This window comes from Uranotaenia lowii, chromosome 1, assembly GCF_029784155.1.
Source record: "Uranotaenia lowii strain MFRU-FL chromosome 1, ASM2978415v1, whole genome shotgun sequence".
Lineage (NCBI taxonomy): Eukaryota > Metazoa > Arthropoda > Insecta > Diptera > Culicidae > Uranotaenia > Uranotaenia lowii.
In genome coordinates, this window is record NC_073691.1 from 180041490 (window position 1) to 180058304 (window position 16815).

A 16815-nucleotide genomic window follows, 5' to 3' on the forward strand; every position below is an offset into this window, starting at 1 on the left:
TTTGGCAAACGTGAATGTTTAAAGCACGGAAACAATGTTTTGGGTTATTTCCGATGCTTTAATTCCGGCAAAAATCTTGTTCCGGAAAGCTATTTTTGGATCGTAACTTTTTTCAACGAAATTTTTGTTTGAAAACTAAACAAAAGCTCGTAAATCAATCGTTCTCGGCCAAATTCATCCATACAGAATATCAAGAAAGTCAATTAATTTCTTGATCCACCAGAAAACTGTAGCAAAGTTTGTCGTCCTTCTACTAATTTGGACGAAGATTGCGAATCATATGAGGGAAAGAGGAATTTATCCGCAGTTCACTTCCATTAGTTGTTGCCACTCGAACCGAAGCAACCCCTTCCTTCCTTTCTTCCGGAGGAAGTTTTCCCCCGGAAGTGTGAGGTTTTCATCGAACCGAAAGATACTTTCGATTTCTCCGTTTTCATCCGACGAATGGTTGGGCCGTTAAGCCTGCCTTTGTTTCGGCTTTCATCGGGGAAGCCTCTCGCACGCGACTGAACTAAAACAGCATCCAATACTCAGAAACCGAGGGAGGATTAGGAACCTGGAACTGTTCGAATTCTGTTAAGGTTCGGTTCTGAAAATTACCAACGTCTTTCTCGGGGCAAAGAGTTCTACAATGTTGGAACTGCCCGGAGTAAATAACCTTATTTCGCTACCGGTATTTATTAATAAGCGAACCCAGTAATCCTGTCTTTGTTTTATGATATTTGATTTTCATGTACACCATGGTGAAAGCAAAGTTTTCTCGGTGGTTATTCTTCCGGAATAGGATAATCGCGGAATTACATTTCGAGCTTGCCATAGCCATTGATCGGAACTAGCTCGCTGGAAAGAAACAAATCATCCCGATGGATTTTGGATGCTTTTGTGAGAACTAATTTCCCAAACCGAATGAGTGGCAACAGATGTCGCGAGGGATTTCAATTCATCTGTCTTTAGAAGAGATTGTTGGAGCATTTTAAGCAATCCTTTGCTTTTAATGCGGAAAGGGATTAGAAAATTTACACACTTACTATGTTTTAGAACAAAACCAAATGCCAAACCAAACGGCATTCTTATGAATTTTAAAATGAATTGAGCTGTTTTCCACCGGAATTAGTAGAATAATTAATTTTAAAGCAAAAATAAAAATACTAAGATGCCTTTTGGTTTCAAAAAAGTGTCGGCATGTTTTCAAAGACTCCTGAAGTAAATAATGTTTCTTTTAATAACTTTAGATGCCTTCTGATTCCAAAAAAGTGACAGCATGTTTTCGAAGACTCCTGAAGTTAATATTACACGGAAAGAAAAGTTATTTGAAAAACGTACACAAAAAGTGGACTGTATCCTACCGAAATTTTTAGAATCATTTATTTAAAAGCAAGTATGAAAGTATTAAGATGCCTTTTGGTTTAAAAAAAGTGACGGTATGATTTCAAAGACTCCTGGAGTAAATAATACACGGAAAAAAGTTTCTTTAATAACTTAAGATGCCTTTTAGTTCCTAAAAAGTGATATCATATTTTCAAAGACTCCTGAAGTTAATAAAACACGGAAAGAAAAGTTTAATGAAAAAAGTACAAAGAAAGTGGACTGCATATTACCGAAATTTGTAGAATCATTTATGTTTAAGCAATTTCAAAAAACTAGGCCAACTAGGCATCTGCCTTTTGGTTTCAAAAAAGTGACAGCTTGCTTTCAAAGACTCCTGAAGTTAATAATACTAACTTACACTGAAAGAAATTTTTCTCAAAAAAAAATCCGTATGCTGCAATTTAAGCTTCAACTCACTTCAGATTTCTGAGCAAGCTTTAGAAAACTTTCCTGAACATATTCTTAATTTGTTAACTTGAGCAAGTAAATCCAGTATGAAAATATAAAGTTACCGTTTGATTTTATAAAAGTTACTGCGTGTTTTCAAAGACTCATGAAAAACAACTCGATCAGATAAATTTTTGAGAAAGTTCATACCGAATTTGTACTCCACTTCAGTTAATTATTAACCTTACTTGTTATTTTCTCAGAATTCTCAAACTATAAAAATGTTCTTTAATTTATAAAAAACGAACTTAACAATCTGAAGCTAACGTTTGGTTTTGTAAGAGATACGGACTGTTTACAAAGATTCGTGAGGATAACACTGCACGGAAAAAAATTTCTTCTAAATTACATAAACATTCGAAAACTAATAATTACGAAAAAAAAAATGGAAAGTGTCTATAGTTATAATCATATAATTTTTATACAATAAAGCCCGCTATTCATCAAGCCAGTTGAATGGTACCATAAAAACCATGTTCAAATAGCCATAACTCAAAACGGAGCCGTGATAAACCAAAAGTACACGGTTAACCGGAAATTATGCACCTCGACTTGCACTTTGTCAACTTCGCAGTCGGTACGGCAACAGTCGCAGCTCACCGCAAATGGATGATCCCTCGTCAGGGAAAATCGGAATGAACGATGAAAAACGCAGCAATTATACGGCTCGTAAAAAAAAGGCGGCCCCGCTACCTCCTTTCTAAACAACCGAGGACGCCAATGAAAATTAAACCAATAAATTCCACAATCAAGATTGAAACAATTTATAGGAATTTTCACCTGCCGCTTTGGTTCGGGGAGAAACAAAAAAAAACGCTAGTTAAATCCCACTTCTATTCAGTCCGTCGGCAATGGAGAGAAGGTTTTGTTTTTGTCGCTTCAAAATTTCACTTCACTTTTGGGGAGGTAGCTTTGAGAGTGTAAAAAATTTCCACCACTATACAGGAAAAGTTTCGCGCGGTACTCCTGAACATATGCAATCCACCACCGACCAGAGTGGGGGTTCATTGGCAGTAACCGAAATCCTCTGTCCTCGGTCCTTGGCTGCAACATTTACTCCGAGCTGGATGAAGTACTGGAGTAGTGCTCATTCGTACATACATATATACGGGTGCAGTTTCGGGTTGACTGGCTGTGAAGAGATTATGGAAATTTGTAAGGAAAATGCGGTGGCTGTCGATGGGATTTTGTATAGGGGGGTGGTGCCACCACTAGGATGTGTCGTTTTGGACCCATTTTGGCAGCTTGAAATCAGGTGAATGCGTTTGCGAGACTTTTCATCTAAGAAGGATTACCGGAGGTCGGAATATCGACTCGGCCTACGGGGCAACCCTTTTGAGGGTTTACCTTTTTCAAACCCCGGTAAAGTCTGGGCGCTGTTTGTGTGGCTGTGCGAACCCATTCTCATATGAATAGTGGGTATTTAAGTAACTGAAGCGCAGCGAGTAAGGTTTTTCTGATGGGTTGCGGCGTCTCGGCGGGACGCGGTCGGGAAATGCGGTTCCGTACCTATTCGAGCCGATCCCTGAGAAAGTTGGTTACCGGCAACGAATTTCAATATTGAAAATGCGGGCAGCCCGCACGATGATGCGCAACATTTTGGCGAAGGGTAGCCGGGATAGGATGGTCGCAGGAGATATAGAAGGCAGAAAGGTTCCCGTCTTTTATCAACCGATTCTGTATAAACTGGGCCTTTCTGAAAGGCGCCGCCGAGATAAACGAGCTTTGATAAATGGGAAAAAATTGCACCGAAATAGGATCGATTTTTCTCCGACTTTCGCCTCGAGAAGCTGGCACCGGTACCGAGATCGGTACGGAAAGCTTTTGAAAAGATCCACTCTCGTTACCTGTGGGATTTCATTCTGAAGGTTATGTAAGAGGATTATAATTTGACCCGGTGAATGGGAGCAGGTCCCGAAAGTTAACCTTTTGAAATGTCGTCGTCTTCGTCGTCTATCAATAGCCCAACGTGAATGGGCACCGGATTTGCTACTGGGAGATTATCAAATTTGCGGAGATTGAATGTCTAATAGTCCATTGTGTTCCATTTGGCATGTCACCGAACGAAAATTGTTTCCTTTTTAGGGTAATTCATGCAGCATTAGATGTTGCCATTGATTCATGGTTTCAGACATTTAGGAATATTATAGATAAGTTCATAGTTGACGGAGTAAAAATGCTCCCGACCTCTGGACGAACTTCAAAGGCAACCAAAAGTCACATATTTACTCCAGTGAAGGCTTTGAAAGTTACGTATTGGCTGACAAAGAAAAACGACTGCCTAATTCCCTTTAGTGAGTTATATGTACTCATTAACGAACTTGAAAGTTCCAAAAGTAATGTATATGTACGTTTTATGTGACTTATTTTTTCCAATTCTCATGAGTGAACTATATCTACTCATTGATGAACTTGAAAGTTACAAAAGTGATTTATATGTACGTTGTAAGTGACTTAAGTCACAAAACGGGCACAAAAGTATTCAAAACAAGATTCACTAAGTCACAAAAAGTGCATTGAGGTGCTTTCTTTTTGGCTGGCTGGTTGGCTGTTTGATTGGGCGGGTGAGGCTGCAGGTATGCTACGAAATCATAACACAGCTTCGAGTTTTAGTTTCAGCTAAAACGGTAACGTGTTCGATTGTCACCACGAAGGTCGGGGTTCGATCCCCGAGCCGGGCAAGTATTTTTTTTTTCAATAAGTAATTTGATTACTGCCCATTCTGTTGGGATATATGTAGGAAATTTATGAAAGAAGCAATCTAGAAAAAAATCGATCAAATCCCGGAAAACCGCAATTTTTTCAGCTTGGAATCCGGCGCGTAGCATCATAGCGACACCATGTACTGAACATAGTAAAAAAATCAAAAGAAGGTGCGAAGAGAGAGAGAGAGAGAGAGAGAAGTTTTTGCTAATTTTATGTACGCTGAATTAGAAGGCTGAATAGAAGGTCATTCAGACTTGTTATGGATCTTGAAAGTATCAATTAGAACTTAAATTTTGAGCTGCATAGAACGTACTTCAGATCAATTATGGGGCTGAGTTAGCTTTTTCATACCTGTTTTACGGAACTTTTGCATGCACCTTGATTGCTTTCAAAATTCGTCTCTTGGAACGTAAGTAAAAGCCAACAGATCATTATAACGGTTGAAGAAGTGTCAAAGTATCCAGCATTTTTACGTCTCATTGAAAGATTTAACAGTCTCCTTCGAGCTAAAATTTAAATATGAACAATCCATCAAAATTTAAGTTTTCAGCTGTGTTAAACACAAGGAATATCCTCAAAAAGACTTAGTAAGCTTTTAAGAGACTAATACTGATCTTTTATCTTCCTCAGAATCGACACAAAATTGTTTCAAATATTGCATGCAATCTTTTAACGACTGATCCTTCAATACAAGGTACGCTCGAACAAATACTTACACAAACTATTCCTAAAGTATCGTTGTTTTTTTTTTGTTAGGGTTCCCGATTTTTTTTTATGAAAACCTTTGAGTCCCTATTGGATTTTCCATAGAGCGTTTGAAACCTTTCAATTATCTCCAACCCAACAATGCCACCAAGGTAGTTTCTTTTCCAATCTCGATGATCAAATATTCGCTTTAGAAAATATTTAATAGCGCAGTTGCACCCAAGTGGGAGGTAAAAATGTCTTGTTACCACAAAATATAGGAAAATGCATCACGCCTTCCCAACTGGAGAGTACATTTTAATAGCAAAAGAAAACAGCGAGAAACTCCAAGTAATCCTAATAAGATCCCCGAAGAGCATCCTGTAACACGTTTCGACCCCGAAAAAAACCCCTTCATATCCGTAAACTTTTTCCAATCTCCCCCAACAGGTTATCTTATCACATACACACAGATAAAAAGAAGCTGGCTGCCGCCAGGAAGTTGGGAAGATAAATTTTCTCCAGCAGCTCATGTAACTCTACATGGGAGCCATCCGATACCCAACAGCTAGAGTGCATGTGTGTACATATGTCTTTGCCAGTACTTACTTCAGAAGTAGAGAATTATAACCTTTTCAATTTTTCTGTACCGTCCCGCATCAGGAAGGTTTTCAATTTGACCCTGCCTCCTGGTGCTGGTAAGAAAACCTAAACCTCTTACAGAGAAGAAGCGCACCACAATATGAATATGGCGCCGTTTCCAGGTGTTTTCCTGGCTTCCAAGATTTACGGGATTGGTGCTGACTGCAGAGAGTAGAAATTTCATTTTTTTTTTATTTCTACTTTCGCCAGTTTTCCCTCTTAACCTGGGAGAAATAAAATTTGAAAGGTTTTTTTTGTGCCTTTTTTGGCGATGGTAGTTTCTTAAGAAGCTTAACGAGAAAAACCGACCGGCCTTAGGACATCCTCTCGGTCGGTTGTTGTACCGCTTCTGGCCCAGCAAGATCCCACCGGGAGCCGGTTAAGAAAAGCGATTGAAAGTATTGAATGCAACAATCCAGGTGAGGGTTCATTGTTGAATGGTTTGAAAATTGAATTTTTCTCGGCAGCTGGGTTTCAGCAGATGGTTTTTCTATCAACAGAAACGTTAGGTGATAGCAACAGGCTTTGAGCCGAGAAAATGTTTCTTCAGAAGTCCCTATGATTACATAAAATAAAATCTGAAATTTAAAATTACACTTCAGTTATTGGTTATTCGCTTTCTAGTAATTGGGTCAAGCAAAAAACGTTATAATGCCGTTTGGTGCGAAACAAACGGCGGCATGTTTTCACAAAGACTCGTGGAGATAACTCTAAGTGGAAACAAGGTGGGTATGATTACTCACACGGAAAAAAAATTTCTTCAAACTTCAATTCATTCAGAAACTTCCCCCGAATATCCACCACGTTACACGCGAATAAAAGTGTTGATACATTCATTACAATAAAAAATCATCTGCAATCGTTTGGTCTTAAAAAAGTTACGGCAGGTTTTCGAAGAATTATTCACACCGAACTGAAGTTGCTATAATAGCTTACACGGAGAGAAAAGTATCTTAAAACCTCAAAAAATCTTAAATATAGAAACTACATGAACTTGAAATTTAGCTCGAGTTTTTAGTTAACCTAGTTTATATAAACTAGGCCAAGCATAAAATGTTAAAATGCCGTTTGGTGCAGAACAAGTGTCGGCATGTTTTCAAAGACTTGTGGGGATAACACTAAACGGGAAAATGTCGCTTAAATTACTTACACAGAAAAAAAGCTTTCGAAAATGTAAAATGACTTTACCGTTTGGCCTTTAAAAAGTGTCGGCATGCTTCCAAAGGCTTATTTACACTGAAATCAACAGTTTCTATAGTATTTTACACGGAGAGAAAAGTGCCTCAAAACTTCAGTACATTCAGATTCTAAATTCGACTTTTCTTTCAAGTTACAAAAAATAGCTGAAAACATTACCAAAAATATGGCGGAAAGCCTAAGACGTCATGTTTTCCAAAGATGCATATAATTAAAGTAGCACGGATAAAAATAGGTTGCACGGAAATAAAAAAATGTCGTTGTTTTTATGAAAATTGAAACATCAATCAAAAAATCTTAAATACAGAAGCTGCCTTAACTTAAAATGAAACTTGAGTTTTAAGTTATTTACTTTCTAGAAACTAGGTCAAGCATAAACCGTTAAAATGCCGTTTGGTGCTAAACAAGTGACGGCATGTTTTCAAAGACTCGTGGGGATAACACTAAACGGGAAAATGTTGGTTCGATTACTTACACGGAAAAAAGTTTTCTTCAGTTTATTATAAAACTCCTTTCAAAGTTCCGCCAAGTTTGGATAAACGCAGAGAAAATGTAATATGCTCTTACAGTTTGGCCTTTGAAAAGTGACGGCATGTTTCCAAAGACTTTTTTACACTGGAATCAACAGTTTTATAGTATTTTACACGGAGAGAAAAGTATCCTAAAACTGCCGTATATTCAGATTCCAAATTCGACTTCACTTTTAAGTTGAAAAAATAGCGGAAAATATTACCAAAAATATGACGATTAGCCTAAGACGTCATGTCTTCCAAAGATTCATATAAATGACACTGCACGGAAAGAAAACAAGTTGCACGGTGAGAAAAAAATTTCGTTGTTTTTATAAAAATTGAGACACCAACCAAAACATCTTAAATATAGAAACTGCCTTAACTTTAAATTTAACTTGAGTTTTTAGTCATATGCTTTCTAGAAACTAGGTCAAGCACAAACTCTTAAAATGCCGTTTGGTGCAAAACTAGGGACGACATGTTTTCAAAGAATCGTGGGGATAACACTAAACGGGAAAATGTTGCTTCGACTTCTTACACGGAAAAAAGTTTTCTCAGTTCGTTCTTAAACTCCTTTCGAAGTTTCGACAAGTTTGGATAAACGCAGAGAAAAAATGTCAAATTCTCTTACCGTTTGGCCTTAAAAAAGTGACGGCATGTTTCCAAAGACTTTTTTTTGTACTGAAATCGATAGTTTACACGGAGAAAAAAACCTTAAACTCAGTTCATTCAGATTCTTCATTCGACTTTTCCTTCTTGTTGCAAAAAAAAAAAAAAAAAACAGAAAACGTTACCAAAAATATGGCGATGAGCCTAAAACGTCATGTCTTTCAAAGATTCATATTAAAAATAAAACTGACAAGGAGGGAAAAATTACTGTTTTGTAAAAGTTGAAAAACCACCCAAAAAATTCTCTGCATAGAACCGTCCAGGTTTATATAGTTACGAGTATGAAAATTTTAAGTATCGTTTGGTTTTAAAAAAGAGACGAAATGTTTTTAAAGGGTCATGGAGATAACACACCCGAGAAAAATATTTAATGTACAAAATTGCTTGTTTTTATACTAACATGGACTTCCTCAAGTTGCAGAGCAATTACAAAAATATCTGGGAGATGTAGGTTCATAGGAAAACAAATATGAAAAAATTGATTGGCCATTTGGCTTTAAAAAGTGATGACATATTTTGAAAAACTTATGGAGATAATTGTGTAGAAATTCAAACATTAAAAAAACTGTTCGCTTTTCATTAACTGGGCCATCAGAACGTAAGTTTTCCCATTATATTTTGAACTGATTTCTGATAAGTTCGGTTCAAAAGACGACAAATAGCAAAAGATTTTTTAGTTTAATATTAAGAAAAAAAAAATGAATCACAAACAAAAAACTTTCGAGCAAAAGAATATGATGCTCGTTAGAGAAAAACATATTTCTGCTCGACACCATTTAAGAAACGATTTCGTAATACATCAACCCCAATTTTCAATTCCGCATCATAAATCCGATTGAAAAAGTTTTCCCCCCAATGAAAAAGAAAAACACAATTCCTTTTGTGATAGCAATAGGGAGGCGTTCGCTAGGGAAACCGAAAAAAAACCTTCATCGCCATTCAAATGAGCTGAGGACTTTCGCTGCCTGGTGCAGCCGCACGAATGCGGCAGCATTATCTAGTTGTCTCCCGGGAGAAGAACAAACTTTTCATTCTTGCCTATCCTAAGCGTTCCGCAAAAATGTGAACATCCGAAATTTGAAATTTGACATTTGACTGACAGGCCGAAGCTTTCGGAGGTGCGTACGTATTCCTGCCACAGTGTGATACCTCCTGTTTGGCGGCTCAGAAAAGAAAACCACAACAAACAATTTAAATAACAATGGTCGTTTTTTTTTTTGAAAACATTTTCCATTTCCACCGGTTGCTTGGGTTTTCGTCATTTGAAAGACGTCCTGGTTTATTAGGAAAACAAATTCCCAAAACGTTGACAGCTTCCGTCTCTTTTCCGTTTTTTCCCCCTTAAGGATGCCCCAACGACGAAAAACTGTTGCTGAAATAGATTTACATACGTTTCACATTTCGGATGGATAATTGCCCTTTCTTACTGTCATCTGATGAACCAACGCTTGGTACATTTTTAAAAGTTCTTTTCCGTCATTTTTTGATGTTCAACTTACCTTTTTTCGTCATTGTCATGTCGCATTCATACCAGAAGCAAAACATTCACACACTCATTCTTTTAAAAAGTGAAATTGAAATGTTTTTTTTTGCGTGTTTTGCTAAAAAACTGATTACATGGAGCCGGTGGAATGTCTCCAGAGACATTAGAAATAATGCTTGTTCTAACAGGTTTTTTTTTCAGCTGATAAAATCATGAAAACAAATAATAAAAAGTGAAAATGAAAAACAAAAGTGACATCAGTAAAAAGCGCTAGGTTTGGAAATTGGAAAGTTTTTCTTTAATCGTCGCCACCAGACGTTCTCCGAAAGGTGTGGAAAGAGTGAAAAACTAATAGCTTTGAAATTTAATTTTTGGTTGTGGCCGGTTAAATTTAAAACAAGGAAAAACGGGAGTGATAAAAATTGTTCACACGCACAAAAAAAACTTGCAGGATTTTTCAGTGAACAGTTAGGATTGGTGGAGAGGTGGGAAAGTTGGGATTTTTTCCCCACAGAAATATCGAAACTCAAGAAAAATCAGAAGTTGGCATTGCGCGGCGCAACAGGTGAGTGGAAAAAGTTATCGGAAATCGATAGGAAATTAATGGAAAATAAAGTTTGGTTATCTGAAAACAAATTTGAAAATAAAAAATGATAAAAATCAGGCGCCAGAACAACTCAGAACAACTTCAAGCAACAGTGAAGAAACATCGATTGATTGGTGGTAGCAGTTGTTCTGGGGTTCGTTAATATTGGTTTCACTCTCCGAGTTTCGGTTATTGTATGCAAGAAAACGGAAGTTAAAAAAAAATGGTAAATAGGCACAGAGTCCATACACAGTCGTCACAAACCGAAAGAAGAACATCACAATGTATAAAAATAAACAGTTACTTCGAGTTTGAGAAAAATAAAACCAATGGAAAATCATAATCAAAACTAAATAAATAACATATGTGTGTGGTGTGTGCGGACATACCAAAGAGGGTAAATAGAGCATCAGGCGTGACCATCTACAGAAGAGAAGAAAAATAGAGAAAAATCAGTTAGCAGATGAGAAATTTGCCTTTTTCTTCTATTTTTTTTATTATTGATTGTTTTTTGTTTGTTTGGTTTTGGTTAGGTTTTTTTTTTTGAAAGATAGATAAATGAATTATTTTTTTCAGAATTTTAGAGGATTTAACAGAGAGAGTTGAAAGTTTAAAATGAGAAAATTAAAAGTACGGAATAGTTACTGTAGGAGCTGTAATAGAAAAGTCTAACGAGGAATGAGTAGATTTTCTTCAAAACACTGGTACAAAACTATCAATAGTTTTCACAGGATTTAGCGCGAAGTTTGCACTAACACTTTTCGGATTCTTAAACCTACTGAAATCAAATAATTTTTTGATGGAAACAGCCCTTTAATCAGTCTTACAGTTGATACATGTTATGCCATAAAAAAACAATCGTAACTACCTCAATCCGGCTCGAAGGACCAAAAAATTCGTTTTATCCATCTGGAGAACCGCGTTCGACTTTCAACAACGATGAAAGGGTGGAAACACGCCAGAAACCGAACCGAAAGAACCTAATCGATTATTTCGAAAGCATAATTCACGTTTCAATCAAACCGAAGTACGGCTGCAGAAACTTTAGTAAACCACCTGTTCGAAACAAGAGCCAAGTGAACCCGAGAGCTTCTGATCCCTCAAGATAAATGACCGCTTTTAATTAAGTTTCTTCTTCGTTGAATGGATGCTGGAAGGAACCCGACACAGATAGACCGGGAGAAGCTCCGCGGCAATGATGAAGTGGTTTTCGACGTGAAGATGGCGCTGTGCGCACCAAAGTTAAGGACCGCGCGCGGCAACAACAATGTGTTGGTCATCATCATCTGCTGATTTTGCCAAACCAACGGCGGACTTTTGGGAGTAATGGAATTTTTACTGGTCTTCCAAACCGGATCACCGGGAGTGATGGGACGGAAAATTAGCAGTAATCATAACAAAACATATCGCACGAGGCACCGGATTCATCCTTAGGGAGGCGCGCCAACACCCGCAACGAGGGGAAATAATAGATTTCATGGCACCGAAAGTTATCTCGAATGTTTAGGGATGAGAGGCGGCAACAAACGAGTGGAAAAGTACGAACAAAACTCGTATAAATTTAATGAATTTTTAAGTGAGCGAATATAAACCCTCCTTCTGGAGTGCTGGAACGAACCATTCCTAAAATTGGCGCGGTACCGGGGGAAAAAAGTGGCACACGGATTGCATGCCGTACACTTTTTGTAAACTTGTACGTGAGGGACCGGGGAAAAGAGGTTTTCAAAATAATAAAAATAAATGATAATGAGACGGGTAGTGAATGAGTTTTGCTTTTTGGGTTACGAGACATTGTGGAAGGGTTTGCCTTTTTTTTCGGGACTGCTTCCAAGTACTTTCGAGCTATGAATGATGTTGATGGAGTAGGAGCCTGACACCCTTCCACCCACCTCGAAGGATAATCATCAGGGTCGGGGGAAAGGGGTCCTGAGAGATTGGCACGATTTGAGCAATCGACAAAGCGTGACTGTAAGCAGATTTTCACCAGAACGAGCCCCGGCTGACGATGGTCGTTATCGGTGATGTCGCTTTTTTTTACTTCTATCGGGGTAGCTTACTTCTAATGGGTTCGTTCCACAAAAAGGGACGCCAAAGTGGTACAAATCAGAGATTCAGTTCGCGATAACGGAGTAATTGAATCTTCGTTGCATAGCAGAATGATGAAACGGATTAAATAAATGCAACGTGCTATCTGGAGCCGTAAATCTTGGAAGGAAAATATGTGCAAATTTGACACAGTTTACACAAAAACAAGAATGCAACTGAACCTAAATGTGAGCTCTAATTAAATATTAATAACCTGGGTGAGAAAGCGCCTAAAGTTAGACTGTTGATATTTGAAAACGCCTTTATGTAGGCAAAGTGTATTTATCCGGGCTTGTCCGGATATTTAATACAAAATTTGGGAACAGTCTCTGATTTCATTGAAAAATGTCCGGATTTTTCCTGTATTCAAACAAAAAAAAAACAGAATATGTTATAATTTTTTTTATTTATGTATTTTTATTTTAGCTTCATAAACGAGCAAGCTTCATAAAAATGATCGTGAAGGGTTTTTGGGAAGCCTATGAAATAAAATTTAAAATCTGTCAATGAGGTTTGATCAAAAATTATATTTTGAAATTTTTCTTCTTGATTTTTGTTGGGTAATTTCTAGGTTTTGAAAAAAATTGCCAATACATTTCCCGTTTTTTGCCAGGTTTTTACATAAAATTGCCTGTATTTGTCCAGCCTGCATACGTGTTGATATTATCTCATGTTAAGCACATGTCTGAAAATTTGTTTCGTGATTAAAAAAAATCAAGGTTTTTCACGCGACCCCCGATCAAAAAAAATCGAAAAAAAAATTTGTTGCCGAAAAATTTTCAAGTTTAAAATTTTGCGTGATTCAAATTCAAGGATTTTCACGCGACCTTCGACCCGAAAATTTGTTTTAAAAAATGTTTTTTTTGCCAAAAAAAAACTTTCAAGTTTAAAATTTTGCGTGATTTAAAAAAATCATGGTTTTTCACACGACCCCCGACCAGAAAAATCGAAAAAAATGATTTTTAGCCGACAAATTTTCAAGTTTCAAATTTGGTGTGATTTAAAAAATTCGAGGTTTTTCACGCGAATCCCGACCAGAAAAAATTGAAAAAAAAAATATTTTTTCGCCGAAAAGTTTTAAAATTTAAAATTTTGCGTAGTTCAAAAAATTCAAGGTCTTTCACGCGACCCCCGACCACAAAAAATCCAAAAAAAATTATTGCCGATAAATTTTCAAGTTTTAAAACATTGCGTGATTCAAAAAATTCAAGGTTTTTCACGCGACTCTCGACCAGAAAAAATCGAAGAAAATGATCTTTTGCCGAAAGATTTTCAAGTTTAAAATTTTGCGTGATTTAAAAAACTCAAGGTTTTTTACGCGACTCCCGACCAGAAAAAATCGAAAAAAATGCTTTTATGCCGAGAAATTTTTTAGTTTAAAATTTTGCGTGATTTAAAAAATTCAAGGTTTTCACGCGACCCCTGACCAGAAAAAATCGAAAAAAATATTTTTTTGCCGATAAATTTTTAAATTTAAAATTTTGCGTGATTCAAAAAATTCAAGGAATGATATCGAAAAAAAAAATGATTTTTTGCCAAAAAATTCAAGGTTTTTCATGCGACTCCAGACCAGAAAAAATCGAAAAAATTAATTTTTGCCGAAAAATTTTCGAGTTTTAAATTTTGCGCGATTAAAAAAAATTCAAGTTTTTTCACGCGATTCCCGACCAGAAAAAATAAAAAAAAAAATGATTTTCGCCGAGGATTTTTCATGTTTAAAATTTGCGAGATTCAAAAAATCCAAAAAAAATTATTGCCGATAAATTTTCAAGTTTTAAAACATTGCGTGATTCAAAAAATTCAAGGTTTTTCACGCGACTCTCGACCAGAAAAAATCGAAGAAAATGATCTTTTGCCGAAAGATTTTCAAGTTTAAAATTTTGCGTGATTTAAAAAACTCAAGGTTTTTTACGCGACTCCCGACCAGAAAAAATCGAAAAAAATGCTTTTATGCCGAGAAATTTTTTAGTTTAAAATTTTGCGTGATTTAAAAAATTCAAGGTTTTCACGCGACCCCTGACCAGAAAAAATCGAAAAAAATATTTTTTTGCCGATAAATTTTTAAATTTAAAATTTTGCGTGATTCAAAAAATTCAAGGAATGATATCGAAAAAAAAATGATTTTTTGCCAAAAAATTCAAGGTTTTTCACGCGACCCCAGACCAGAAAAAATCGAAAAAAATAATTTTTTGCTGAAAAATTTTTAAGTTTAAAATTTTGCGTGATTAAAAAAAATCAAGGATTTTCACGCGACCCCCGACCAGAAAAAAAACCGAAAAAAATGATTTTTTGCCGTCTATCAAATTTAAATTTTGCGTTATTCAAAAAATTCAAGTTTTTTCACGCAAACCCCAACCAGAAAAAATCTGAAAAAAAAAATGATTTTTTGCCGAAAAATATTCAAGTTTAAAATTTTGCGTGATTAAAAAAATTCAAAGAAAAAAATGATTTTTTGCCGAAAAATTTTCAAGTTTAAAATTTTGCGTGGTTATAAAAATTAAAGGTTTTCACGCGACCCCCGACCAAGTTTAAGTTTTACGTGATTCAAAAAATTCAAGGTTTTTCATGCGAACCCCGACCAGAAAAAAATCGAAAAAAAAAATTTTGCCGAAAAACTTTCAAGTTTAAAATTTTGCGTGATTAAAAAAATTCAAGGTTTTTCACGCGATCCCCGACCAGAAAAAATCGAATAAAATGATTTTTGCCGAAAAATTTTCAAGTTTAAAATTTTGCGTGATTCAGAAAATTCAAGGTTTTTCACGCGAACCCCAGCAAACAGAAAAAATCGAAATAAAAAATTTGGAGAAAAAATTTTCAAGTTTAAAATTTTTCGTAATTCAAAAAATTTAAGGTTTTTACGCGACCCCCGCCCAGAAAACATCGAAAAAAATGTTTTTTGCCGAAAAATGTTTAAGTTTAAAATTTTGAGTGATTCAAAAAATTCATGGATCTATGCTCTTTCAGCCATTTCTCCGTTTGTTTATTGGATGGAACCAGTTCCAAAACATTCTTAGCAACAACCTTCAAATTCTTGGAATACAGTTTTTGTAAATTGATTTTTTTTTTTTTCAAAAATCGACCAATAAAACTAACTTTTATATCTAGTGAAAAAACGTTAATTTCTGAATAATCAGGAGGGATGAACTGCCTTTTCTCTACCAAATAGATCTCACTGAACTAAATCAAAATAAAAAAAGAAATTTAAACTTTTTCAACGCATTTTCTGCATAAACTTTATCCGTTATCCTTTTATACAACTTCAATCAACGAGTCTACAATTTTCCATGTTTTTATAGAATGATGATTTTGGATTTTTGTACTCCTTCACATCTTCTACAGAGAAATTTAATGATTTCATTTTGCGTTTGAAAAGCGAATATTTGAGATAAGTTTTTGACCTAATAAAAGCTAGGATTTTAAAATTGATTTAAAATTCTGATATCATTTATTAATATTCTGGTATATTTTTCTTAATAGTGATTCGGAAATATCGTGATATTTTTATCAATTCTGAAATTCATTTCTCATTGTGGAAGAATTTCATTACTAAATCTGAATTTAATTCTGAAATAAAATAATAAAATATGATTCTGAATTTTAGAGCTTTTGCCATTTTAGTTTCATTACCTAATTTGTTCTTGAAATAAAAGCTCTCTTTCTAGATTTATAACTTTTTTTAATTTTAAATCTTTATAATTCAACAACAAACAAACTAAGTTTTTTTTTAAATTTGAAACGAATTAAATGAAATTTTAACCCTTTGTATGGATTAGAATACATATCAAATTTACAAGAAAGAATGTATGAATTTTTTGATTACTTAGAGATCACATTATTTCCAATTTGTGAAAACTATTTTTGAGAAACGACAGAGGATAACAGTATTTTTGTGCCTGAACTTTAAAAACTGATTTCGGAAGATTTGGTCTTGCTGCATTTAGAACATTTGTCAGATTTTTCTTAACAACGCTAGTTTGGATGATATGGCGTGTGGAAATTTAAAAGTTGGTCAGTTTTGGGTTAAATCTATTTTGATAACTGATGAACTAATAAACTTAGATACATGAAAACTGAAAGCTGATTATAAATAAATTTGCTATCCTTCATTCGATCAAGGATTCAGATTTTGTCGAGTTCAGAAAAAAAATACTACAATTTTTAAAAATATGAATAGAAAGATAAGATTACAACTTTTCGAATATCATCCAAGAAAGCCTTTAAGTATTTGATATTAAAAATTTTAATTCATTCAAAAGCTTGGTTGAAGTCTGCGAAATTATTTGACTTATCGTTTTAAAAATATCACAGATTTAATTTAGTTTGCATCTTGTTTAAAATTCCGTCAAAATTCCCGTTTCGAATAGATTTGGAAAAAAAAACTACAAATAAACTTCAATCACTTTTTTCTCAGAGGATTTATCGCAGTTTTCAGCAAA

The 16815-nt window shown here is 35.3% G+C and overlaps 1 protein-coding gene across 19 annotated transcripts in view; it reads right to left on the reverse strand.

Moving 5' to 3' along the window:
- Positions 1–16815, reverse strand: part of LOC129738847 (polypyrimidine tract-binding protein 2) — a 595573-nt gene that overhangs the window by 45170 nt on the left and 533588 nt on the right. For all 19 annotated transcript variants that reach the window (XM_055730225.1, XM_055730206.1, XM_055730232.1 and 16 more), the window contains one exon: positions 10684–10717. In XM_055730225.1, coding sequence (XP_055586200.1) covers positions 10684–10717 — 34 coding nt within the window. The remainder of the gene's footprint in view (positions 1–10683; positions 10718–16815) is intronic.